The sequence below is a fragment of the Scyliorhinus torazame genome, chromosome 8 (assembly GCF_047496885.1).
Source record: "Scyliorhinus torazame isolate Kashiwa2021f chromosome 8, sScyTor2.1, whole genome shotgun sequence".
NCBI lineage: Eukaryota > Metazoa > Chordata > Chondrichthyes > Carcharhiniformes > Scyliorhinidae > Scyliorhinus > Scyliorhinus torazame.
In genome coordinates this window covers 85,508,559-85,535,510 of record NC_092714.1, presented here as the reverse complement: position 1 = coordinate 85,535,510, position 26,952 = coordinate 85,508,559, and the positions used below count along the sequence as shown (strand labels likewise).

The 26,952-nt window shown below is 49.8% G+C and overlaps 1 protein-coding gene across 1 annotated transcript in view; it reads left to right on the top strand.

Annotated features, from left to right (window-relative positions):
* The first annotated feature begins 8,420 nt into the window (after positions 1-8,420).
* Positions 8,421-26,952, top strand: part of LOC140428749 (nectin-1-like) — a 76,641-nt gene continuing 58,109 nt past the window's right edge. The window contains exon 1 of the mRNA XM_072515457.1: positions 8,421-8,559. Coding sequence (XP_072371558.1) covers positions 8,484-8,559 — 76 coding nt within the window. The 5' untranslated portion in view covers positions 8,421-8,483. The remainder of the gene's footprint in view (positions 8,560-26,952) is intronic.

Here is a 26,952-nt window from a genome sequence, read left to right as displayed (position 1 = left end):
GTGAGGCAGCAGTGCTAACCACCACGCCACCGTGCTGGTCGTGGGGTTGGAAGGTGCTGCCGAAAGAACTTTGCGAGTTCCTGCAGTGCATCTTCTAGATGGTACCCATGGCTGCCACTGTTCATCGATGGTGGAGGGATAGAATGTTTGTGGAAGGGTAGCAATCAAGCGGGCTGCTTTGTCCTGGATGGTGTAAAGCTTCTTGAGTGTTGTTGGAGCTGCACTCATCCAGGCAAGCGGAGAGTATTCCATTACATTCCCGCCTTGTAGATGGTGGGAAGGCTTTGGGGGATCAGGAGGTGCGTTACTCACCAGAGGATTCCTAGCCTTTGATCTGCTCTGATAGCCACAGTATTAATATGGCTAGTCCAGTTCAGTTTCTGATCAATGGTGACCCCCCAGGATGTTGATTGTGGGGGATTCAGCGATGGTAATGCCTTTGAATGTCAAGCGGCGATGGTTAGATCCTCCCTTGTAGGAGATGGTCATAGTCTACTCAATCTCTCCTCATAGGACAATCCTCCTATCCCAGAACTCATTCTATTGAATCTTCATTTCACTCCATCCAAGGCAAGTAAGTATATTAGCCGAGATTCTCCCCCAACCGGCGGGACGGGCCGTACCAGCGCCAAAGAGTGGTGTGAACCACTCCGGTGTTGGGCCGCCGGGAAGGTGCGGAATCCTCCCCACTTCCGGGGGCTAGGCCGGCGCTGGAGTGGTTGGCACCTCACCAATCGGCGCCGAAGGGCCTCCGCCGGCTGGCGCGAATTGCCGCATGCATAGGAGCGCCAGTGTGTTCTGGCGCATGCACAGACCTGCTGGCGTGATCCCTGCGCATGCGCAGGGGGTTTCTTCTCCACGCCGGCCACTGCGGAGCTTTACACAGGCCGCCGCGGAGGGAAAGAGTGCCCCCACAGCACAGGCCCGCCCGCAGATCGGTGGGCCCCAATCGCGGGCCAGGCCACCGTGGGTGTCCCCCCGGGGCCGGATCCCTCACGAGGACTCCGCAGTCCACCCTCAAAGCCAGGACCCGCCAGTATGTACCTTGTCCATACCGACTTTGCGCAGGTGAAGGAGACACAGCCTGAGTCAGACACATCCAGAGTGGGAATTGGAACTTGGTAATTTGGTGCAGTGAGGTAATTCGGTGCAGAGTGGGAGAAGGTGCTTTTTCCCTACCGTTTGTTCTCTTTCTTCTGGCCAGTAACTGTTAATCTGCGGGGAGAGAACCAGAGAGCATCCTGGGAAGGCAAGTGACTTTTATTACCTTTTCAAATTGTGTGGGGCGTCAAAACTGAAGTGACATCACAGTAAAGCTGTGACCTGATTGGCTGGATGGGAATCTGTTAAATTTGAAAAAAAAATAACATTGCAAAACAAATCTAATTGATTAACTAGATAGTGGAGTAACTAAACTTGAGGGCAATGATCGGTATTTAGCATATAATTTTACAGTAAAAATCATCTAGCGTCAGGGCCATATAGTTAATTGTAACTCAATCTAACAATAATTCAAGTGTTTATTTTAAATTAATTAATTAGTGCTTAAATGTCACTCAACGGGGTGTAGTGCTCCACTGTGAGATGTGGCAGATCTGTGACGCTTCCAGCATTCCAGTCGACTACATCTGCAGCAAGTGTAACCAATGGCAGCTCCTCACAGACTGTGTGGTTTGGTTGGAGCAGCAATTGGATGCACTTAGGAGCATGCAGGTGGCGGAAAGGATCATAGATAGGAGTTATAGAGAGCTGGTCACACCCAAGGTGCAGGCAGAGAGATGGGTGACCACCAGATGGGGCAGGCAGTCAGTGCAGGTATTCCCTGTGGTTATCCCCCTCTTGAACAGGTATACTGCTTTGGATACTGTTGGAGGGCATAACCTATCAGGGGAAAACAACAGCAGCCAGAGCAGTGGCACCACGGCTGGCTCCGATGTTCAGTAGGGAGGGTCAAAGCGGAGAAGAGCAATAGTCATAGGGGACTCTATAGTCAGGGGCACAGATCGGCGCTTCTGTGGACGAGAAAGAGACTCCAGGATAGTATGTTGCCTCCCTGGTGCCAGAGTCCAGGATGTCTCCGAACGGGTAGAGGGCATCCTGAAGGGGGAGGGAAAACAGGCAGAGGTTGTTGTACATATTGGTACTAACAACATAGGCAGGAAGGGGCATGAGGTCCTGCAGCAGGAGTTCAGGGAGCTAAGCAGAAAGTTAAAAGACAGGACCTCTAGGGTTGTAATCTCGGGATTACTCCCTGTGCCACGTGACAGCGTGGCTAGAAATAGGAAGATAGAGCAGCTAAACACGTGGCTAAACAGCTGGTGTAGGAGGGAGGGTTTCAGTTATCTGGACCACTGGGAGCTCTTCCGGGGCAGGTGTGATGTGTATAAGAAGGACGGATTGCATCTAAACTGGAGAGGCATAAATATCCTGGCCGCGAGGTTTGCCAGTGTCACACGGGAGGGTTTAAACTAGTATGGCAGAGGGGTGGGTACCGGAGCAATAGGTCAGGAGGTGAAAACATTGAGGGAGAACTAGGGAATAGGGCCAGTATGGCTCTGAGGAAGAGCAGACAGGGAGATGTTGCTGAAAACAGTGGGTCTGGTGTCCTGAAGTGCATATGTTTTAATGCAAGAAGTATAACGTAAGGCAAATGTACTTCGAGCTTGGATTATTACTTGGAACTATGATGTTGTTGCCATTACAGAGATCTGATTGAGGGAAGGACGGGATTGGCAGCTAAACATTCCAGGATTTAGATGCTTCAGGCGGGATGGAGGGGGATGTAAAAGGGGTGGCGGAGTTGCGCTACTGGTTAGGGAGAATATTACAGCTGTACTATGGGAGGACACCTCAGAGGGCAGCGAGGCTATAAGGGTAGAGATCAGGAATAAGAAGGGTGCAGCCACAATGTTGGGGGTTTACTACAGGCATCCCAACAGCCAGTGGGAGATTGAGGAGCAGATAGGTAGACAGATATTGGAAAGGAGTAAAAGCAACAGGGTTGTTGTGATTTGAGACTTCAACTTCCCCAATATTGACTGGGACTCACTTAGGCTAGGGGCTTAGACAGGGAAGAGTTTGTAAGGAGCATCCAGGAGGGTTTCTTAAAGCAATATGTAGACAGTCCAACTAGGGAAGGGCTGTACTGGACCTGGTATTGGGGAATGAGCCCAGCCAGTTGGTAGATGTTCCAGTAGGGGGGCATTTCAGGAACAGTGACCACAATTCAGTAAGTTTTAAAGTGCTGGTGGACAAGGATAAGAGTGGTCCTAGGGTGAATGTGCTAAATTAGGGGAAGGCTAATTATATGAACATAATTGGGAACTGAAGAACCTCGATTGGGGGCGGATGTCTGAGGGTAAATCAACATCTGACATGTGGGAGGCTTTCAAATGTCAGTTGAAAGGAATTCAGGACCGACATGCTCCTGTGCGGAAGAAGGATAAATACGGCAAATTTCGGGAACGTTGAATAACGAGAGACATTGTAGGCCACGTCAAAAAGAAAAAGGAGGCATTTGTCAGGTCTAGAAAGCTGGGAACAGACGAAGCCTGTGTGGAATATAAGGAAAGTAGGAAGGAACTTAAGCAAGGAGTCAGGAGGGCTTAAAGGGGTCACGAAAAGTCATTGGCAAATAGGGTTAAGGAAAATCCCAAGGCTTTTTACACGTACAAAGAAAGCAAGAGGGTAGCCAGGGAAAGGGTTGGCCCACTGAAGGATAAGCAAGGGAATCTATGTGTGGCACGAGAGGAAATGGGCAAGGTACTAAATGAATACTTCGCATTAGTAGTCACCAAAGAGAAGGAATTGGTGGATGTTGAGTTTGGAGAAGGGTGTGTAGATAGCCTGGGTCACATTGAGATCCAAAAAGACGAGGTGTTGGGCGTCTTGAAAAATATTAAGGTAGATAAGTCCCCAGGGCCTGATGGGATCTACTGCAGAATACTGAAGGAGGCTAGAAATATGAAAATTGCTTATTGTCACAAGTAGGCTTCCAATGAAGCTACTGTGAAAAGCCCATAGTCGCCACATTCCGGCACTTGTTCGAGAGAGGAAATTGCTGAGGCCTTGACAGAAATCTTTGGATCCTCACTGTCTTCAGGTGATGTCCCGGAGGACTGGAGAATAGCCAATGTTGTTCCTTTGTTTAAGAAGGGTAGTAAGGATAATCAAGGGAACTACAGGCCAGTGAGCCTTACGTCAGTGGTAGGGAAATTACTGGAGAGAATTCTTCGAGACAGGATCTACTCCCATTTGGAAGCAAATGGACGTATTAGCCAGGGGCAGCGCGGCTTTGTGAAGGGGAGGTCGAATCTCACTAACTTGATAGAGTTTTTCGATGAGATCACAAAGATAATTGATGCAGGTAGGGCAGTCGATGTTGTCTATATGGACTTCAGTAAGGCCTTTGACAAGGTCTCTCATGGCAGACTTGTACAAAAGGTGAAGTCACACGGGATCAGGGGTGAGCTGGCGAGATGGATAAAGAACTGGCTAGGTCATAGAAGGCAGAGAGTAGCAATGGAAGGGAGCTTTTCTGATTGGAGGGCTGTGATTAGTGGTGTTCCGCAGGGATCAGTGCTGGGATCTTTGCTGTTCGTAGTATATATAAATGATTTGGAGGAAAATGTAACTGGTCTGATTAGTAAGTTTGCAGACGACACAAAGGTTGGTGGAATTGCGGATAGCGATGACGGGTGTCAGACGATACAGCAGGATTTAGATCGTTTGGAGACTTGGGCGGAGAGATGGCAGATGGAGTTTAATCCGGACAAATGTGAGGTAATGCATTTTGGAAGGTCTAATGATGGTAGGTAATATACAGTGAACGGTAGAACCCTCATGAGTATTGACAGTCAGAGCGATCTGGGTGTACAGGTCCCCAAGTCACTGAAAGGGACAACACAGGTGGAGAGGTTAGTCAAGAAGGCAAACAACATGCTTGCCTTCATTGGCCGAGACATTGAGTATAAGAATTGGCAAGTCATGTTGCAGCTGTATAGAACCTTAGTTCGGCCACACTTGGAGTATAGTGTTCAATTCTGGTCGCCACACTACCAGAAGGATGTGCAGGCTTTAGAGAGGGTGCAGAAGAGATTTACCAGGATGTTACCTGGTATGGAGGACATTAGCTATGAGGAGCGGTTGAATAAACTCGGTTTGTTCTCACTGGAACGACGGAGGTTGAGGGGCGACCTGATAGAGGTATACAAAATTATGAGGGGCATAGACAGAGTGGATAGTCAGAGGCTTTTCCCCAGGGTAGAGGGTCAATTACTAGGGGGCACAGGTTTAAGGTGCGAGGGGCAAGGTTTAGAGGAGATGTACGAGGCAAGTTTTTTTACACAGAGGGTAGTGGGTGCCTGGAACCCGTTGCCAGAGGAGATTGTGGAAGCAGGAACGACAGTGACATTTAAGGGGCATCTTGACAAATACATGAATAGGATGGGAATAGAGGGATACGGACCGAGGAAGTGTAGAAGATTGTAGTTTAGACGGGCAGCATGGTCGGCACGGGCTTGGAGGGCTGAAGGGCCTGTTCCTGTGCTTTTCTTTGTTCTTTGTTCTTTTGTTCTTTGGCCCCCCAACCGGCGCGGCACAATCCCCGCCCCCACCAAAAAACCGGCACCGGAGATTTCGGCAGCCGGCGTCAGAGAGGCGGGGCGGGATTCACGCCGCCCCCCGGCGATTCTCCAACCCGGCGGGGGGGTCAGAGAATCCCGCCCATTATTTCTTTGATATGGAAACCAATGCAGCATGGAATACTTTATGTGTAGTTCCGCACCCACCAAGGTCCTATATAATTACAGGAAGACTTCTTTATTCTTTTACTCTATTCCATTTGTCATAAACAATGGTATGATAACATACCTTTCCCAATTGCTTGCTGTGCCAGCATGTTCACAGTCTGTTATGCGTGAACAAGGAATATTTCTGTCTGCGGCTATTTTCAGTCTCTCCCCATTTAAAAAGTAATCTACATTTATGATTTTCCTTATTCTATAATTCTAATGTTGCTACATGGAAGGAAGCCATGCCCACCATGACATTGCTGGCTCTTTGATAGAATCACTCAATTAGTTCCCGATTGCCATACCCCACTTAAGTGCTGCTTTGATGTAAATGACAGCACTGTCCTGAGACACCACTTGGTGGCATCCTCACGTTACGGGCTCATGTTAAACAACACTGACTGTAGCAACTGCCATACCACCAGGTGACACTGTATGACCTTTTCCTCAAAGTACTCAAAATCTTTCTTAAAGCATTTCATTCACTAAATTTGAAATGTTCAAAATAATTTTTGAATAAATTAACAAAAAGAAAAGGATACACATTTCATGAAAACTTGATTGCATGCATCTAACAAATTATATTTTCTCTTGTTCAATGCCTTCCTTGGAGTTTTGATTTGAAGGCGTCAGCCGCGCTCTAAAACAAGACTTGAGTTTCATGATTGTGCTTACTGCTGTGATGTTGTAACTTGAAGAAAGATTCTAAGATTAGCAACGCGGGTGACCATGAGTTATCTTCCATTCCTACAGACGAGAATGTTTATTAATTAAATGGTTAGCACTGTTGCTTCACAGCGCCAGGGTCCCAGGTTCGATTCTCAGCTTGGGTCACTGTCTGTGCGGAGGCTGCAAGTTCTTCCCATGTCTGCATGGGTTTCCTCCGGGCACTCCGGTTTCCTCCCACAAGTCCCGAAAGACGTGCTTGTTAGGTGAATTAGACATTCTGAATTCTCCCTCAGGCGCCAGTGTGGCGACTAGGGGATTTTCACAATAACATCTTTGCAGTGTTACTGTAAGCCTACTTGTGACACTAATAAATAATATTATTATTAATTGCTTTGCATTGACCCAAATGGGTTTCCAAAAGGATTGATGATATTGGACATGATTTTGCAGGGAGGCATTGTGGAATCCTTTGCTCTGGACAGACTGAGATGCAGGTTCAGAATTGTATTTAACGACAATACATAACCTCATGCATCCCTCACCATTACCATCAAGGCAGGGAATCAAATCAGATTCAATGAGAAGTGCAGGAGGACATGCCAGGAGCAACAGCAGGCATACCTTAAAATGAGATGCCAACTGACAGCACTGAAGAAGCTACAGCACAGGACTACATGCATGCCAAAGTGCAAAGAATTCCCTTAATCTTTGAATCAAATTGAAGCTCTACAAACCTGTCATATCCAGTCGTGATTGACGATGAGCAATTGAATAACTAAACGGAGAAGGATGCTCCACAAATGTCCTAATCCTCAGCACATCAATGTAAAAGACAAGACTAAAACATTTACAAACATCTTCAGCCAGAATTGGCAGGTGGATGATTCAGGTCAATGTCTCCTTTTCTTTACGGATTCTGCCAGTATAACACTTGAAGATTGCCTAGATTCCATTCTCAACAGAACTGTGATGTTTTCCTTCTGGGCACCTTCCTTTGTAGCTTCAGGTGGCAGGGAGCACCTGCTTTCACATGTGTTCCGGCAGAGGACTGTCTGTGCGTAGTGCCGCATTTGACAATGGTTACATACCCTGTGTACTAATGAATTAGTATACTGTTCATTGATAAAACAAGCGTGGAGGTACATAAATTGCTATGTGAATGTAAATGATGAGAATGTCATACAACCCAAATAATTTGGTCTGTCTTTGCAGCTTATAGTAATCTTGTTGATATTTTCTGGAGTCAAATTCCCACCAGAGTTTCTCATTCCTAGCCCATCCCTCATTTCCCTTGGCAAGGTGGTGGTGAGCTACCTTCTTGAATCGCTGCAGTTCATTTGGTGTAGGTACACCCACAGTGCTGTTAGGAAGGTAGTTCCAGGATTTACACTCAGCAACAGTGAACAAATGAGTTGAGCTTTAAACTATATATTCGTGCCATCACTAAAACCGCCTATATCCAGCTCGGGAACATTGCCTCAGCTTATCAGCTGCTGAAGCCCTCATTCCATGCCTTTCTTAGATCTAGATTTGATTATTCCAACACACTCCTGGCCAGCCTTGCACGTGCTACCCTCCCAACATGCATGAGATCACCCAAAACTCTGCTACCCGTCTCCTTATTTCTGTTCACCCATCATTCCTATGCTAACTAATCTGACAATGGTTCCTGGTTAAATCAACACCTTGACATTAACAGCCCCGTCCATATTTTCAAACAACTCGACAGTATCATCCTTCACAATCTCTGTAATTTCCACCAGCCCCACAATTCTCCAAGATACCCTCCTCGTTTAACACCCCACCCTTGTACAAAGCTTTGATTAAATGTTCGTTGTGAAGAACTAAACACATGATGGCGCTATTTACTCCAGTAGTAAGTGGTAATTAGAACATAGTGAGCAGTGTATATGTACACAAGCACCACCCTTTTAATCAGTTTCACAAAGCTGTTGTGTCGAGCAAGATCTTTCCTGTCTCAAACTTCCGACCATTTTCAACACTTCTTCCTGCTGCTGCTCCATGAAAACCCTGGTGCCGGGTGCCGGTCTGCAAATGAAACTCTTTACCCTCGTACTGCTGGTTGCTGTTACAAATGGTGAGAATCCTTCACTTCTATATTTTTCACTTGTTAAAAATTTTAACACATAATGTGCTCATCGAACTCTGGGTCCTAGTAGTGATCGAATGTGACTAGGAAATGATTAAGAAAAAGGAAAAGATTTGGAGAAAACATTGCTCCGGTCAGTAAAATCTGGCAACGTATCAAAATGCTGACAGAAAAGAAATTTCAAACAAAATTTCACAATGTACATTAATGATCTAGAAGAAGGAACTGAAGGCACTGTTGCTCAGTTTGCAGATGATACAAAGATCTGTAGAGGGACAGGTAGTATTGAGGGAGCAAGGGGGCTGCAGAAGGATTTGGACAGGCTAGGAGAGTGGGAATGAAGTGGCAGATGAAATACAATGTGGAAAAATGTGAGGTTATGCACTTTGGAAGGAGGAATTTAGGCAGCGGCTATTTTCTAAATGGGGAAATGCTTAGGAAATCAGATGCACAAAGGGACTTGGGACTCCTTGTTCACGATTCCCTTAAGGTTAACGCGCAGGTTCAGCCGGCAGTTAGGAAGGCAAATGCAATGTTAGCATTCATGTCAAGACGGCTAGAATACAAGACCAGGTATGTACTTCTGAGGCTGTATAAGGCTCTGGTCAGACCCCATTTGGAATTTTGTGAGAAGTTTTGGGCCCCGTATCTAAGGAAAGATGTGCTGGCCTTAAAAAGGGTCCAGAGGAGGTTCACAAGAATGATCCCTGGAATGAATAGCTTGTCGTATGAGGAACGGTTGAGGACTCTGGGTCTGTACTCGTTGGAGTTTAGAAGGATGAGGGGGACCTTATTGAAACTTACAGGATACTGCGAGGCCTGGACAGAGTGGACGTGGAGAGGATGTTTCCACTTGTAGGAAAAACTAAAACCAGAGGACACAATCTCAGAGTAAAGGGACAATTCTTCAAAACAGAAAGAAGTCTTACAACACCAGGTTAAAGTCCAATAGGTTTGTTTCGAATCGCTAGCTTTCGGAGCACTGCTCCTTCCTCAGGTGAATCATTCATTAGTGGCCTAATTATGCTTCTACGTCTTATGGTCTTATGGTGTGCAATTGTGAAAATAGCTGCAATGATAAGGTCGAAAGGTTACATTATAAAAACTTGAATGAATTTACTAGATATTATTATGAAGAGCTAGTGAAATAAAGTGGAGCATTTTAACATTGGAGTAGCATGAGAAGTACCTCCCACATATCAACCCTCTCTTTGTACTGGAGGTTGCTGCTGTCTATTTCTTTACTTTTTCTTTTGTGTCTGAACTGGGTTGGGGAATTGGGTACTTTTGGCATCACTTTGAGAGATATTGATTCCTTGGTGCTTTTTGTTCATCCAGAAAAGATGATTTGAGTAGTGGGTTTGGTTGCACTATGTATCAGCTGTTATCCCGAGGGTCAGCCCTGTAAAAACCCCTTAGTGTGAAGCAACCATACAACAGGAATATTCAGTTCAGGCAGGCTAACCATTCGACTAAGCATCCCAGACTTTAATTGCTCAATCATCGGTGGCTAGTCCAGATTTGTTTATTGTCATCTCATCATCTGACCATGTGAGCAGAGGTGGTCTACTTCAACTGTGGGAGAAAACCAGCTGCCCATCGAAGCTGTTCAATGTAATCTCGTCCCAAGATAACATGATGGGTAAGGGCAGCTAAGATGGGGCAACATCGGAATCCTTTGAAATCTGCAGTGGGGTCAAAAAGGGTTGTTTTGTGTTCTGGGGCGGGATTCTCCGCAATCGGCGCGATGTCCGCCGACCAGCACCAAAAACGGCGCGAATCAGTCCGGCATCACGCCCCCCCAGGCGGGGGGTCGGAGAATCCGGCCCCTGATATCAGTTCTTTCTGACATATTCTTCTCTTAGCCACTACCTTATTCTGTCAGGTCATCTATAGGGGGCTGTCTGTTTACATTCCAGAATTGACAGAAAGCTGTCCAGTCTTGCTCACCTGAGATCAAAGACATAGGTGCACCAGATCCTTATCACAGATTTGCCTTACACTGACGATGCTGCACTAACATTCAACACTAAGGAATACCTTCAACGGCAAATGGACAGACTCTCTCTCGCCTGTAGAAAGTTTAGTTTAACCATCAGAAAAAAATAATGTCATGGTCCAGGATGTTTCCATCTCTCAACATGGACAATGTGTTGCTCAAGGTTGTTGACAACTTCCCATATCTAGGCTCTACACTCACCAGCAATATGTCACTTGATCCTGAAATCAATGCACACCTTGCAAAAATTACAGTTGTTATGTCCAAGCAGACTAAGAGAGTGTGGAACAGCAACTTGACTGAAAACACCACATGGGGAACCTACCAAGCCTGCATCCTTAGCACACTTCTCTACAATGGTGAGACCTGGACAACATGTGCTTGGCAGGAGAAAAGACTGAGCAGTTTCCACCTTTGCTGTCTTAGATACATCCTCAGCATTTTTTGCCAGGTCAAGTCCACCAACTCAGAAATCCTGTAGCTTGCTAATTCCATCAGCACATACTCATTGCTAAGCCAATTATGTCCGTGCTGGCTCAGCCATGTTTATTGGATGGGTAATGACCATATACCCAAATGAATCGACCATTGGGTCATGACCTCCTGGGCACCCATACTTTTTCAACAAGGACACCTGAAAGCAAGATATCAGGATGGTGGATATTGACACTGACAACTGGAATGAGTCTTTGACGGCAATGAACACTGGGATCTGATTGTTTGGAGAGGCAGTGGAAGAGGCGAGCTGAAAGGAAAAGCTCAACTGACGGAGAAGGGAGCCCAGAGAAAACAGTGGTCAATTAATCAAATACATTCTCAACCCTTTCTCAGAAGGCTGTCATCAGGTACTGATGGCCATATTTTCAGCTGCTTGGAACTTAAACTCTGGAATAACATGCTTAACCTTTCCACCCCTCTGGAGTGCTGTTGGAGATTTTATTATGGAATCCCTACATGCAGAAGGAGGCCATTCAGCCCATCGAGTCTGCACCAACACTTTGAATGCCCACACTACCTTGGCCCAATCCCGCATCCTATTTTTGCAACCTCACCCTGAGGGGCAATTTAGCATGACCAATCCAACTAACCTGCACATCTTTGAACTGTGGGAAGAAACTGGAGCACCCGGCGGAAACCCTCGCAAGCACAGGGAGAAAGTGCAAACTCCACAAAGACAGTTTCCTGAGGTCGGAATCAAACCCGCGACCCTGGCTCTGTGAGGCAGCAGTGCTAACCACTGTGCCGCCCCTATATTAAAGGTGCTATATAAATAAATATTGTTATTGAGTTGAACCTTTTGTAAACTAATGGATAATCACCAAGTGCTTGGGTTTTCTCAGAGTTAAGAATTTGAATTAACCCTTTGCCACAGGCCAGAGCAATGGATGGTCCTGGAGTCAATTTGTCCTGTTTTGAGAAGCATCTTTTCTCAGGTTTCTGCTCATACTCACTTGGCTATTACCAAATGCAACATCTGTCAAGAACTAGTGAAATCTGGCAGTGTAATATAATGCAATTTAAAAATATTGTTTATAAAGCTATTCCTTGGCATACTTAAGACAGGTAACTTATAAGTTTGAATGACCAGCTCACAATGGGTTTATCATGAATTAAGCACTTTTAATCACCATGTCAATCCACCACTTTTAAGTAACGTGTTTTTTTAATTACTCAGTTTTAAAAGATACACAGAATTATTTGTTAGTTATAATTCAGTACTCAGTTTCTTAATAAATTTAAGAAAAAAAACAGAAGCTCTTAAAACGTATCTTTTAGCCTTGTGTTCCCCAAAAAAACATAATCGTAAGAGACTCCTTAAAATTCTGCAAACAGGCACAATTAACTAACTATTTAACTAACTTTCTGGGGTATTTTGAGGACATACAGAGCGGATTGATTAGGGTAATTCTGTTGGTGTGTACATGGACTTCCAAAAGACATTTGATACATTGCCACACAACAGTTTGTGGCCAAAGTTATAGCTCATGGAATGAAAGGATACAACATTTGCTGAGTGACAGGAAACAGAGAGTAATGGTCAATTCATGTTTTCTTGGTTTGGAGGACAGTTTGTAATGGAGTACCGCAGAGTTTGGTCTTGGGACCTTTGCTTTTCCTGATGATTTAGACATTGATGTTCAGAGAACAATTTCAAACTTTCTCATTGATACAAAACTCGGAAGCTTGTAAACTGTGAAGAGGACAGCGTAGGACTTCAAAAGGACATAGACAAGTTGGAGTGGACAGATAGGAAGCAGATGGAAGTTCAATGCAGAGAAATGTAAAGTGATACCTTTTATTAAGAAGAACATGGAGAAGTAGTCTTAAATTACTCCAAAGGGAGTATAGGAGCAGAGGGATCTAAGTGCACGTGTTTATAAGTTATTAAAGGTGGCAGGACAGGTTGAGAGAGCAGTTAACAAAACATACAGTGGGGCGGTATGTGGCTCAGTGGTTAGCACTGGGTCTGCGGCGCTGAGGACCCGGGTTCGAATCGCAGCCCTGGGTCACTGTCCGTGTGAAGTTTGCACATTCTCCCAGTGTCTGTGTGGGTTTCACCCCCACAACCCAAAGATGTGTTGATTCGGTGGATTGGCCATGCTAAATTGCCCCTTAATTGGAAAAAGAAAAATAATTGGCCACTCTAAGTTTCTAAAAAAAACATACAGTGTTCTCAGCATTATTAATAGGGGCATAGAGTACAAGAGCAAAGAGGTTCAGTTCAACATGTACAAGACATTAATTACACATCAGCTGGAGTATTTCGTACAATTCTGGGCTCCGTATTTTGGAAAGGATGTGCAGACATTTGAGCAAATGTCTCTCCTCTCTCCCATCAGCACTCTCCCCTCAGCACTCTCCCCTCAGCCCTTTCCCCTCAGCACTCTCCCATCAGCACTCTCCCCTCAGCCCTTTCCCCTCAGCACTCTCCCCTCAGTACTCCCCCCTCAGCACTCTCCCCTCAGCCCTTTCCCCTCAGCACTCTCCCCTCAGCACCCTCCCCTCAGCCCTTTCCCCTCAGCACTCTCCCCTCAGCACTCTCCCCTCAGCACTCTCCCCTCAGCCCTTTCCCCTCAGCACTCTCCCCTCAGCACTCTCCCCTCAGCACTCTCCCCTCAGCCCTTTCCCCTCAGCACTCTCCCCTCAGCACTCTCCCCTCAGCCCTTTCCCCTCAGCACCCTCCCCTCAGCACTCTCCCCTCAGCACTCTCCCCTCAGCCCTTTCCCCTCAGCACTCTCCCCTCAGCCCTTTCCCCTCAGCACTCTCCCCTCAGCACTCTCCCCTCAGCACTCTCCCCTCAGCCCTTTCCCCTCAGCACTCTCCCCTCAGCACCCTCCCCTCAGCCCTTTCCCCTCAGCACTCTCCCCTCAGCACTCTCCCCTCAGCCCTTTCCCCTCAGCACTCTCCCCTCAGCACTCTCCCCTCAGCCCTTTCCCCTCAGCACTCTCCCCTCAGCACTCTCCCCTCAGCACTCTCCCCTCAGCCCTTTCCCCTCAGCACCCTCCCCTCAGCACTCTCCCCTCAGCACTCTCCCCTCAGCCCTTTCCCCTCAGCACTCTCCCCTCAGCACTCCCCCCTCAGCCCTTTCCCCTCAGCACCCTCCCCTCAGCCCTTTCCCCTCAGCACTCTCCCCTCAGCACTCTCCCCTCAGCACTCTCCCCTCAGCCCTTTCCCCTCAGCACTCTCCCCTCAGCACTCTCCCCTCAGCCCTTTCCCCTCAGCACCCTCCCCTCAGCACTCTCCCCTCAGCCCTTTCCCCTCAGCCCTTTCCCCTCAGCACCCTCCCCTCAGCACTCTCCCCTCAGCCCTTTCCCCTCAGCACCCTCCCCTCAGCACTCTCCCCTCAGCACTCTCCCCTCAGCCCTTTCCCCTCAGCACTCTCCCCTCAGCACTCCCCCCTCAGCCCTTTCCCCTCAGCACTCTCCCCTCAGCACTCTCCCCTCAGCACGCTCCCCTCAGCCCTTTCCCCTCAGCACTCTCCCCTCAGCACTCTCCCCTCAGCCCTTTCCCCTCAGCACCCTCCCCTCAGCACTCTCCCCTCAGCCCTTTCCCCTCAGCACCCTCCCCTCAGCACTCTCCCCTCAGCCCTTTCCCCTCAGCACTCTCCCCTCAGCCCTTTCCCCTCAGCACTCTCCCCTCAGCACTCTCCCCTCAGCACTCTCCCCTCAGCCCTTTCCCCTCAGCACTCTCCCCTCAGCCCTTTCCCCTCGGTCGCAGCGCCACGCGGTGACCGACCCGGAGCACCTGACAGACACGGCCCGCATCCAGCGCCTGGACGGCTAGCCGACGCAGACCAACCGGGTGAACCTGGCAGACACCGCTCCCGGCCAGCGCCTGGGCGGCCAGCCCACAGGAACTCCAGCTGCGATGGGGAGGGCAGCTCCAACAACAGCCCTCCGGCCCAGTCCAGTGGCGACACAACGACCCAGGACACCAGTACACAGGAGACAGACAGGCACGACACGACGACACAGGACACTAGCACACAGGGCACAGCCAGACATGAATTAACACAACACGATACCACACGGAGGGAATGGACATACAGGACATGGCACCCCAGGGAACCTCCGACCGCAGGTCCGATGAAGACACTGAGGTTGCGTCACAGCTGTCCCCTGCACCCTCCGCCACCACAGATACTCTCACCTCGGGTGGCCATTTTAGTTGTGAGGCTTCTGGGACACTAACTGGTGCGCACCACACAGCTGCGCCGCTACAGCAGGTGGAGGTAGGAGCAGCCGAGGGGCCGGACAGTCGAAGGCAGCCCAGCCCCGGCAAACACCTGCCGCCCAGACGGGTCCCGGGTTCCTGGAGTTCCCCCGCCCACCCATAGACCCGATGCAGTCAGGGACCCAGGGGCGTGAGAATGTGATGGCCGGTTTCCAGCACCTGCAGACGCAAATGCAGGAGTGTATCTGCGTCAGGAGCAGGAAATGGTGCCGGTCATGAGTGTCACACAGGCCAACACCGCACGGGTGGTGTCCGCAGTGGAGACAATGGTGGCGACGGTGTCGGGCATGGGACTGAGTATGTAAGGCCTGAGTCTATCTGCGCACGCAGCCTCTGCGGTACAGGACAGGGCCGCCGTCGCACAGGCAGCCATGAGCCAGAGGCAGCTGAACATCGCAGAGGTGCTCAACAACCTGGCCCGGTCTCAACAGTCCATGGCCCAGTCCCAGCAGGCCATCGCTGAGAGCATCAGCGCCATTACCCGGGTGGTGGATGGCGTTGTACAGAGCCAGACAGGGATGACAAACTCCCTGAGCTCCATGGCTGCGAACGTCCAGACCCTGGTCGATACCAGCGCGGGCCTCCAGGACTGGCAGCGCCAGGTGATGGTGGTGCATCGGGTGCTGGATCCGCTCGCACCCCCATCCCATGGAGAGTCCCGGGGGTCACCAGGACCCCGAGGGAAGAGGTGGTGCTGGGGCCCGTTCTGGCTCCCCCTGCAGGGGGGGTGCCGGAACTGCGCCACCTCGGACTCCCCCCCTACCGTCCCTGGTGCATCTGGTGGGCAGCGGGCAGAACAGGGTGGCACCACGCCATCCCAATTGCCCGAGGTGCAGTCTGCCCATCCAGGCCGGGCTGCCCCAGGAAACGGCTGCCAACGGGGACCCTAGTCCCAGGGCATGAATCACAGGAGTCCACCTCCAGTTCTGCTCTAGCGTCTGGGGGAACACCGAGACGTAGTCATAGGGCCCGTAAGGCCAGAAAGGTAGACACTGATGAATAAGTTGGCACAGGTGCAGGGCACAGAATAGTTAAATGGGCTAGGGCACATGTACAGGATGATGCACGATCAATAACTACTAAAACAAGATTGTAGTACAACTGAAGGCTTTAATAAGCTCGAAGTATTCCCCAGCAGCTCAGGTACAGAATGAGGGCTGCTGGGATGGCACGAGTTCTTATACCCCGCCTATTGGGGCGGAGCTACCATACTCTACAGCCAATGGTAAAACCCCTAGGTTTAACCAATGGTACTTCAGCCTCTCAGGTACCGTAATACCTGATAATACCACATTCACCCCCTGTTAAAAAAGAGTCCGGCGGGGGTGGTGGTCGGCAACTACAAAATGTAACAACATGGTATAATCAGTTATGGAGGTACCGTGATACCTCCTTACAGCGTTTAGTGATTATTTACATATGCCAGAGTACGGCAGACATGTACATTCAGTGTTTAATATTTACAGATCAGTTAAAATGTTGCAATTAGTCGTTCGGGGGCCCTGGTCGTCCTCTGTGATCGTCTGAGCCTCGGTGGTGACTCCGGTGGGGGCTCGGGCGTCTGTGACTCCGGGAGCGTGGCTTCGGCCTCCATGGCAGCTTCGTCACCCCTAGATGGCGCTGGTGGGAAAAACGGCTGCCCCAGGAAGGGGGCGCCTGCTGGGGGCGTCGGTGGGCGGGGGGACCTAGGCAGGGGCAGTGGGATGACTGATCCTCCTGTAAGGTGCTGTGATGGAGGGGGTGGGTGGGGCTGGTGGCTGGGATGTGCGTGGGGATTCGGCGGGCGCCAGGTCCCGTAGGGAGACCATATCTTGTCGGCTGTCAGGGAATGCCACGTAGGCATATTGGGGGTTAGCATGTAGCAGACGGACTCTTTCTACCAACGGTCCCGACTTGTGCGCCCGGACGTGTTTTCGGAGCAGGATGGGTCCGGGTGTTGCCAGCCAAGTCGGGAGCGAGGTCCGGAGGCGGACTTCCTGGGAAAGACAAGGAGACATTCGTGAGGTATCTGATTGGTGGTCGTACAAAGCAGTGACCGGATGGAGTGGAGGGCCTCCTGGAGGACTTCTTGCCAGCAGGAGACTGGGGGGTCCCTGGACCGTAGGGCCAGTAGAACGGTCTTCCAGACCCTTCCGTTCTCCCTCTCTACCTGTCCGTTTCCCCGGGGTTTGTAACTGGTCGTCCTGCTCAAGGCAATGCCCCTGCTGAGCAGGATTTGACGCAGTTCGTCGCTCATAAAGGAGGACCCCCTTTCGCTGTGTATGTAAGCGGGGAAACTGAACAGTGCAAAATATTTTGGAGGGCCTTGATGACGGTGGTTGCGGTCATGTCGTGGCAGGGGATGGCGAATGGGAACCGGGAGTACTCGTCAATCACGTTCAGGAAATACGTGTTGCAGTCGGTGGAGGGGAGGGGGCCTTTGAAGTCCATGCTGAGGCGTTCAAAGGGACGGGAAGCCTGAATCAGGTGCGCCCTCTCTGGCCGGTAGAAGTGTGGTTTGCACTCCGCGCAGATTTGGCAGTCCCTGGTGGCCGTCCTGACCTCCTCAATGGTGTAGGGCAGGTTGCAGGTCTTAACAAAATGGAAAAAGCGTGTGACACCCGGGTGGCAGAGGTCCTCGTGGAGGGCTCGGAGGCAGTCCACTTGTGCGGTGGCACATGTGCCGCGGGACAGGGCGTCAGGAGGCCCATTTAGCTTCCTGGGATGGTACAAGATCTCGTATTTGTAGGTGGAGAGTTCGATCCTCCACCTCAAGATCTTGTTGTTTTTTATCTTGACCCGCTGTGCATTATCGAACATGAAAGCCACCGACCGTTGGTCAGTGAGGAGAGTGAATCTCCTGCCGGCCAGGTAATGCCTCCAATGTCGCACAGCTTCTACTATGGCCTGGGCCTCCTTCTCGACTGAGGAGTGGCGAATTTCGGAAGCATGGAGGGTACGGGAGAAGAAGGCCATGGGCCTGCCCGCTTGGTTGAGGGTGGCCGCCAGAGCTACGTCAGACGCATTGCTCTCGACCTGGAAGGGGAGGGACTTGGCGATGGCGTGCATCGTGACCTTTGCAATGTCTGCTTTGATGCGGCTGAAGGCCTGGCAGGTCTCTATCGACAGGGGGAAAGTTGTGGATTGGATCAGGGGACGGGCTCTGTCTGCATAGTTGGGGACCCACTGGGCGTAGTAACTAATAAACCCTAGGCAGCGCTTCAGGGCCTTGGGGCAGTGAGGGAGGGGGAAATCCATAAGGGGGCACATGCGTTCAGGGTCGGGACCTATAACTCCATTTCGCACTCCGTAGCCGAGGATGGCTAGGCGGTCGGTGCTAAACACGCATTTATCCTTATTGTATGTTAGGTTAAGGATCTTAGTGGTCTGGAGCAATTTTCAGAGGTTGGTGTTGTGGTCCGGCTGGTCGTAGCCGCAGATGGTGACATTATCGAGATACGGGAATGTTGCCCGTAAATCGTACCGGTCAACCATTCGGTCCATCTCGCGCTGGAAGATCGAGACCCCGTTAGTGACACCGAAGGGAACCCTTAAGCAGTGATAGAACCGCCCATCTGCCTCGAAAGCAGTGTATTTGCGGTCAATAGTGCAGATGGGGACTGGTGGTAGGCAGACTTGAGATCCACCGTGGAGAACACCTTATAATGCGCGATCCTGTTTACCAGGTCGGATATGCGGGGGCGTGGGTACGCGTCTAGCTGCGTAAACCTATTGATGGTCTGACTGTAGTTGATGACCATCCTATGCTTCTCCCCGGTCTTTAGCACCACTACTTGAGCTCTCCAGGGGCTGTTACTGGCTTCAATGACCCCTTCCTTCAGCAGCCTTTGGACTTCTGACCTAATAAAGATCCGGTCCTGGGCACTGTACCGTCTGGTCCTGACGGGTTTGCAATCCGGGGTGAGTTTCGCAAACAGGGAAGGCGGGTCGACCTTAAGGGTTGCAAGGCCGCAGACAGTAAGGGGGGTATAGGGCCGCCGAATTGGAAGGTCAGACTTTGCAGGTTACACTGAAAGTCTAAACCCAGGCGTGTAGGCGCGCAGAGGTGGGGAAGTACATAGAGGTGGAAATTTTTGAATTCTCTTCCTTGGACTGTGAGGTTTGCTAGACAGAACCCCTTTATCTCCACTGAGTGGGAACCGGAGGCCAGTGAGATTCTTTGATTAACAGGGTGGATAAGGAGGGAATAGCGCCTTACCGTATTGGGGTGTATAAAGCTCTCCATGCTCCCAGAGTCGATCAGGCAGGACGTATTGTGGCCATTGATAAGGACAGTCGTCGTTGCTGTTGAGAGTGTTCGAGGTCGAGTTTGGTCCAGAGTCACCGAGGCCAGACGCAGTAGTTGTGGATTTTGTTCAGGTAGTGCGTGGTCGTCTAAGCTGGGGTCCTGGGGCCCCATCCAAGATGGTGTCTCCCATTGGTCGCCCATGGTGGCCGGGGGTGCACAAAATGGCGCCGCCCATCCTTCCAGCGTGATGTCCGAGGGACAAGATGGTGGCACCCGGGTTCCGCATGTGGCCCTTGGATATGGGGGTGGCGGCGACCGCTGGCCGCACAGGGCCCGTGGAGAAGTTCGCTGTGGCGGTCCAGAGTCACCGCTGGGGACTGCGGCCACTGCTCGTGCCTAGTAGACCCCCACGAAATGGCCCTTTTTGCCGTATCCCTTACAGATGGATGTGCGGGCCGTGCAGCGCTTGCGCGGGTGCTTTTCCTGCCCACAAAAGAAACAGCGGGGCCTATCGGGTTTGGCAGGCCGCCTTACAGTGCAGGCCTGTGGGGAAACGGGGAAGGTCTCTGGGTCGCCCGCTGCGGGATTCCACGCTGCCCAGGACCCCCCCCCCCCCCCCCCCCCCCCCCCCACCCCCCCGCCTGCAAAACGGAGGATCCCGCCAGCGGAGAATTCCGCCCCTGGTATCTGCATGGGCATCATCGTACCGGCGCTCCGCATCGATCTGGGCCTCCGTATAGGCGGCATCAGCCACGACCTCAACGGATAAACCCTGTCGCCCAGTGACCAGCCCCGCAGGCGGTGGGGGGGGGGGGGGGGTCCCTCAATATGGAGGGGATGAACGATTGGGAGAGTATAAAGGAGTCATGCACACTGCCAGGGTACCTGGCGCAGACGTGCAGGATCATCATCCTGTGGTCACAGACCACCTGCACATTCATTGAATATGTTCCCTTCCTGTTCAGGCACATGGCCCTTTCCTCCAAGGTGGGCCGCATGGTGATGTGCAGTCCATCGATCGCCCCCTGAAACATGGGTATCTGGGCAACAGCGGCGAAACCCGCTGCGTGTGCATCCTGGTGGGCGTGGTCCATATCCACCTGGGCACTGATGGCTGGGAGATGCCAGACAGGTCCCCACTTGGCGGCTGGAACGACCCCGTCGTGAAGAAGTTGAGGGCGGCCGTTACCTTGACGGCCACCGGGAGGGCATGTCCACCCCCAGTCCCACGTGGTGCCAGGTGTGCCATCAGGTGGCAGGTGCGGGCGACGGTCTCCCAGCTCATCTGGAGTCTCCTCCTGCACGCCCTGTCCGGGATGTCCTCGAAGGACATGCGGGACCAGTACACACGTTGTCGCATCGGACGCCTCCGTGGCCATGGCACACCTTCCTCCTCCTCGTTATCCTCGTGCTGTGGCTCCCACACGGCGTGGTGCTCCTCCTGCGCCTCTCGGGCGTGTGGCCCTGCGGCCTGGGCGGCTGGCACGTGCCCCGCTGCAGCCTGTTGCTCTGCAACAGGCTCCGCCACCTCCCTGTCACGCCCGTGCTCCATCTCCCACTGGGCCTCATGCAGGGCAGCAGCCCCCGCCACGGCAGCCAACAATGCTGGGAGATGGCTAACGTTGTACTATCTGTAGGGGGTGAGAGTAAGCAGGGTTTCAGCATTGGTATACCCCCCTCCACAACCAGGTGCCGTGGGCTACGTGGCCGGCCCGGTTGCCAGCTCGCGCCCCACCCCTGCCCCCCTTGGTGCTGTGAGACCTGTCAGCCGTCCCCCCTGCCAGGGCCACCGCCTGGTGGCACTGCCCTCACCGGTGCTGCCCTGGACCTACCCGCTGGTGGGTGCCGCCAGTTTTGTGAGGGTGTGGGGGGGGTTCTGCCACACGTCAGGATAGGCAGGCCGCCTGCGCCGCGACAGCGAATGGGTTAGGTGGACAGCCGCGTGTCTGCCGTCATGGGTTCTGGCCGTTGGATCCGCCCTGCAATGGCGGGCCGTGGCCGCCCGCAGCCTTTGTCGCCCCCACCGCTCCTTCCCCACCCCCACCCTGGATGTGTGGGACCACCCCCCCAGCCCTAATCCCGGATGTGTGGGCCCCCCCACCCCACTCCTGCACCCAACCCCGGGAGCTTCCCCCACACCGCCCGCAGACACGGCCGTGCCGCTCCCCATCCTGGGCTCTCTACCTCCCATCCCCAACGCCGTCAAACCTCCCCCCCGCGAGCAGCTCCACGCCGTCACCCACATCCTTCCGCAGCGTCAGCCAGCACAACTGGTTGACGCTGTTTTATAGCACGTTAGAACGCCGCCGGCGGGACTTCGGCCCATCCGGCCTAGAGAATCCCTGCTCCATCGGAGAATCGCCGCTACGGCCGTTTTCGCCGATTCTCTGTGCGGCCAGGTGCCATGGGCAGGCAACCGTTTTGGCACGCATCGGAGAACTGCGCCCGGCGGCACGGCGATTCTCCGACCCGACGGGAGGTCGGAGAATCCCACCCAATTTTTTAGACAGCGAGTGGTTAGGGTCTGGAATGCACTGCCTGAAACTATGGTGGAGGCAGGTTTAATCGAGGCATTCAAAATGGAATTAGACTGTTGTTTTGAAAAGGAACAATATGCAGGGTTATGGAGAGAAGATGGGAGAGAGTGGCAGGAGGTGAATTGCTCATTCAGAGAGCTGGTGCATAAACAGTGGGCCAAATGACCTTCTACATGTAACAATTCTGTGATTATGTGAATTAGCGGAAATTCCAAATGATGATTAAAGATTAAGGAAATTCAATTTGCATTGGATCTAATTTGCACTTAACATTCTGTGATCTTTTCCCATTTTGGGTGAATTGCTCCGAATAAAGTCAGCGCGGTTGATTGGAATCTCTATTCTGTGAAACTAATGAATAAAGCTTTTACTGTTTTAGGGAGAAGGAAACTTTGCCAAGATGCAACTGTGTGTTCTTGCGGGAAGTTTTGATTAGGCAGAATGGGTGGAATTAAATTCATTTGTCAGGAGGGATGGGGCAAGCAGAACACATATGTAAGTTAAGAAAAGCGGGTAAGGCAAAAAATGGATGAGCTCGCAGTGCCGGCATACAGAGAAGAAATAAGTGTTGTCAGATTGACTGAATCCTTTTGAAATTATAAGATAATTGGAGAATTAACTAGCATGTGTTTTAGGAAGGCCCAGGAAGAAAAGGCACAAAATGTGGTGGCAAAATGTGGCAATGGAGGGAACAGAGTTAAAATGGAATAGATTGGCAAAAGTGGTACTGCATTTCTATGCATAAAATTTAAATAAACAGCAAAGGGAAAATGTTCCTATTCGGAATATGTGTCAGGCCACTAAATGATCCAGGAGAGGTTGGTATAGTTTTGTGAGTTACAATGAGGCAGATGACTGATGAATCTCCGATGGCCAACCGGGGGAACTTCAATCTTCCTCAGAATGACTGAAATGCATAATGCATGTGAGTGGGAATTTATTGTAATTCTGAGGGACACGTTAAAACACTACATAAGGAACCCACAAGAGATATTGAAGTATTACTGTTCAGAGTTCTGCCATTTTTACCCCCTACCTAACTGACAATGTTAAATCTTCCTTTTGAACTTATTGCTAGATTAAAACCTCAACTACAAAAATAAATTCTAATATGTTGTAAGAGCTTAATTATCTACGCTAGATAGCAATTTGGTCTTAAGATAAAAAGCCTTTCTTTTTTTAAACTAAAGTTTTCAAACTGAACAAAATTATCTCGGGAGGAAACATACACAGAATATTGTAACAGATCTGTCTGGCTTAAAACGTTAGAATTTAGAATCTTCTAATTAAGACATCTGGAAAAGTTAGGTTTGTGAGGTTTAATGAGTGAGCCGTAATTTTTTTAACATGAAACTCTTTATTATTTTTATGGGATGTTGGCTTCGCTGGCTAAGTCAGCATTTATTGCCTATCTCTAATTGCCCTTGAGAAGGTGGTGGTGAGCTGCCTTTTTGAAATGCTGCTGCCCATGTGGTGTAGGTACACCCACTGTGTTTTTAGGGAGGAAGTTCCAGGATTTGACCCAGTGATGGTGAAGAGATGCCAATATATTTCCAAGTCAGGATGGTGGGTGACTTGGAGGGGAACTTCCAGTTGGCAGTGTTCTCATGTATCTGCTGCCATTGTCATTCTAGATGGTAGTGCTCTTTGGTTTAGAAGGTGCTGCCTTAGGTGCCTTGATGAGTTCCTGCAGTGCATCCTGGAGATTGTACACACGGCTGCTACTGTGCATTGGTGGTGGAGGGAGTAAATGTTTATGGAAGGGGTGCCAAACACGCAGGCTGCTTTCTCCTGGATAGTGTTGAGGTTCTTGAGCGTTGTTGGAGTTGCACTCATCCAGGCAAGTGGAGAGTGGAGAGTATACCAACACACTCCTGACTTGTGCCCTGTCAGTGGTGGATAGGCTTTGGGGAGTCAGGAGGCGAGTTATTCACCACAGGATTCCTAGCCTCTGACCTACTCTTGTAGCCACAGTATTTATATGGCTGTTCCTGTTCAGTTTCTGATTAATCGCAACCCCCAGGATGTTGATAGTGGGGGATTCAGTGATGGTAATGCCATTGAATGTCAAGGGGCAATGGTTTGATTATCTCTTATCGGAGATGGACATTGCCTGGCACTTGTGTGGCGCAAATGTTACTTGCCACTTGTCAGCCCAAGCCTGGATATTGTCCAGGTCATGTTGCATTTACAAGTGGACGGCTTCAGAGTCACAAATAGTACTGAACATTTTGCAATCATCAGCGAACATCCTCACATCTGTCCTTATGTTGGAAGAAATGTCATTGATGACACAGTTGAAGGTGGCTGGGCTTAGGTGGAACTCCTGCAGTGATATCCCAGGACTGAGATGACTGACCTCTAACAAGCACAACATCTTCCTTTGTGCTCGGTATGACTCCAACCAGTGAAGTGTTTCCCCCCTGATTCCCATTGACTCCAGTTTTGCTGGGGTTCCTTGATGCCATACTTGGTCAAATCCAGCCTTGATGTCAAGGGCAATCACTCTCAACTCACTTCTGGAGTTCAGCTCTTTTGTCCATGTTTGAACCAAGGCTTTAATGAGGTCAGGAGCTGAGTGACCCTGGCGGAATGCAAACTGAGTGTCAGTGACCAGATTATGGCTAAGTAAGTGCCAGTTGATAGCACTATTGATGACCGAGACTAGACTGATAGGGTGGTAATTGACCGGGTTGGATTTGTCCTGCTTTTTGTGTACAGGGTATACAGAGGCAATTTTACACATTGCCAGGTAGATGCCAGTGTTGTAGCTGTACTGGAACAGCTTAACTAAGGGCATGACAAGTTCTGGAGTACAAGTCTTCGGTACAATTGCCGGAATATTTTCAGAACCCATAGCCTTTACAGTATCCAGTTCCTTCAGCCATTTCTTGATATCACATTGGGTGAATCGAATTGGCTGAAGACTGACATCTATGATGCTGGGGACTTCTGGAGGAGACCGAGATGGATAATCTACTCAGCACTTCTGGCTGAAGATTTTCTTTTTATAAATCTAGAGTACTCATTTCATTTTTTCCAATTAAGGGGAAATTTAGCGTGGCCAGTCCACCTACCCTGCACATCTTTGGGTTGTGGGGGCGAATCCCACGCAACACGGGGAGAATGTGCAAACTCCACACTGACAGTGACCCAGAGCTGGGATGGAACCTAGGACTTTGGTGCAGTGAGGCAGCAGTGCTAACCACTGCACCACCGTGTTGCCCTTATGGCTGAAGATTAGTGCAAATGCTTCAGCCTTGTCTTCTGCACTAATGTGCTGAGCTCCCCCTCATTGTGGATGGGGATATTTGTGGAGCCTCCTCCTCCAATGAGTTGTTTAATTGTCCACCACCTTTCACAGCTGGATATGGATGGTCTGCTGAGCTTAGTTCTGATTGGTTGTGAGATCACTTCACTCTGTCTATCGTTTGTTGCTTATGTTGGTTGGCATGTGTTGCAGAGAAAAATACTGCTATTCAGCTAGGGTACTTCACTCTCCCGTTCATGAGAAACCAGACGGAGATTCTTTGTAATTACAACCAAAGTCTTCATTCAAACTATAGCAAGGGCTTGTGACATTCCAACTTGCCTTGCCAGAGAACCCTAATTCAAGTATTACACAGATAGTTATACTCCAGATTTGATTGCAAGAAATTAGCATATACCGATCAGTTGTTACTCACTATCCATGTCCAGTCACGATTATCGATTAGGTTTACATCATTCATAGTATATGGGCACAATTAACCAATCTACTTAATTATAATATCCAATCAATACAAAGACTCGTACATCCTGTCCTCTAATATTTATCACCGGTTTTCCATTATCAGGCCTTCCATATAAATTACCACTCCTGTCCGACTCCCCTAACTTCTAATGCTGTTTTCCGAAGGTAACAATGTTACAATAATAAACTCTTCTTTGTGATTATAACTCCCTTTCTGTCCATGCCAGACAATTTAGCACCAGAGCAAAATGATGAATGATCCCTCATTGTTTTTGCCATCCTTGAGAATGACCATCCATTACTTCTCTTTCCTGGGGCCCCATCACCAGCAAGATGTTTCCTTGGGGTGTTTTCCTACAGCTAGCAACTTCAGCTCAGCATCTTGTGTGACACAGATCAATACAGAAGAATTTTAACTCCTTCAGCACTTAGTGGATAGCTCGAGTTTTACAATTATTTCTGATATAATGTCTAAAACTACCCCCTTTCGGCATGCAAGTAGTCTCGTGTTGTAGCTTCACCAGATTGGCACCTCATTTTTCAGTATGCCAGGTCCTGCTCCTGGCAAGCCCTCCTGCACTCTTCAATCTTAGATCACATTATTGATTTGAATACTACAAAGTTTAAATAAAAACTTCAAATCCTCAAGGATAATCAAATTGGCAGGATACAAAAAAGAACCAAATAAGTTTTATGCTTACAATCCAAAGTGCAAAGCATAGCTTCAGCTATCTTTGTCTGAGTTTGACGGAGATCTAATAAGACCTCAACCCTCCAACTGCAAAGATCTCCAACTTCCTCCTGGATTTCACCGATCTGACTACTTGTTTACCAATGTTTGTAATGTAAAGAAAATATGTTACGTCTGAATAACATGACTATTGGCAATTCTACTGTTAGACCTCCTTGTCCCAAGAATTGCTCGGATAGAATCAAATCAATGCTTTTTCTGAAAATAGATGTCATGTTATCGGTTTAAGCCTGGTTAGCTCCTTGGAAAGTCCTCCCTATCAAGGCTTCTGTCTGTCTCTCTGTGCCTGTGAAAAGAATGTTTATTTTTCGCACAAGATTTTAGCTATATTTAATTAAGTTCACATTTTAACCCTTCCATAGACTAAGCCAATTCTACATCACCCCCTCTCGGTTAAAA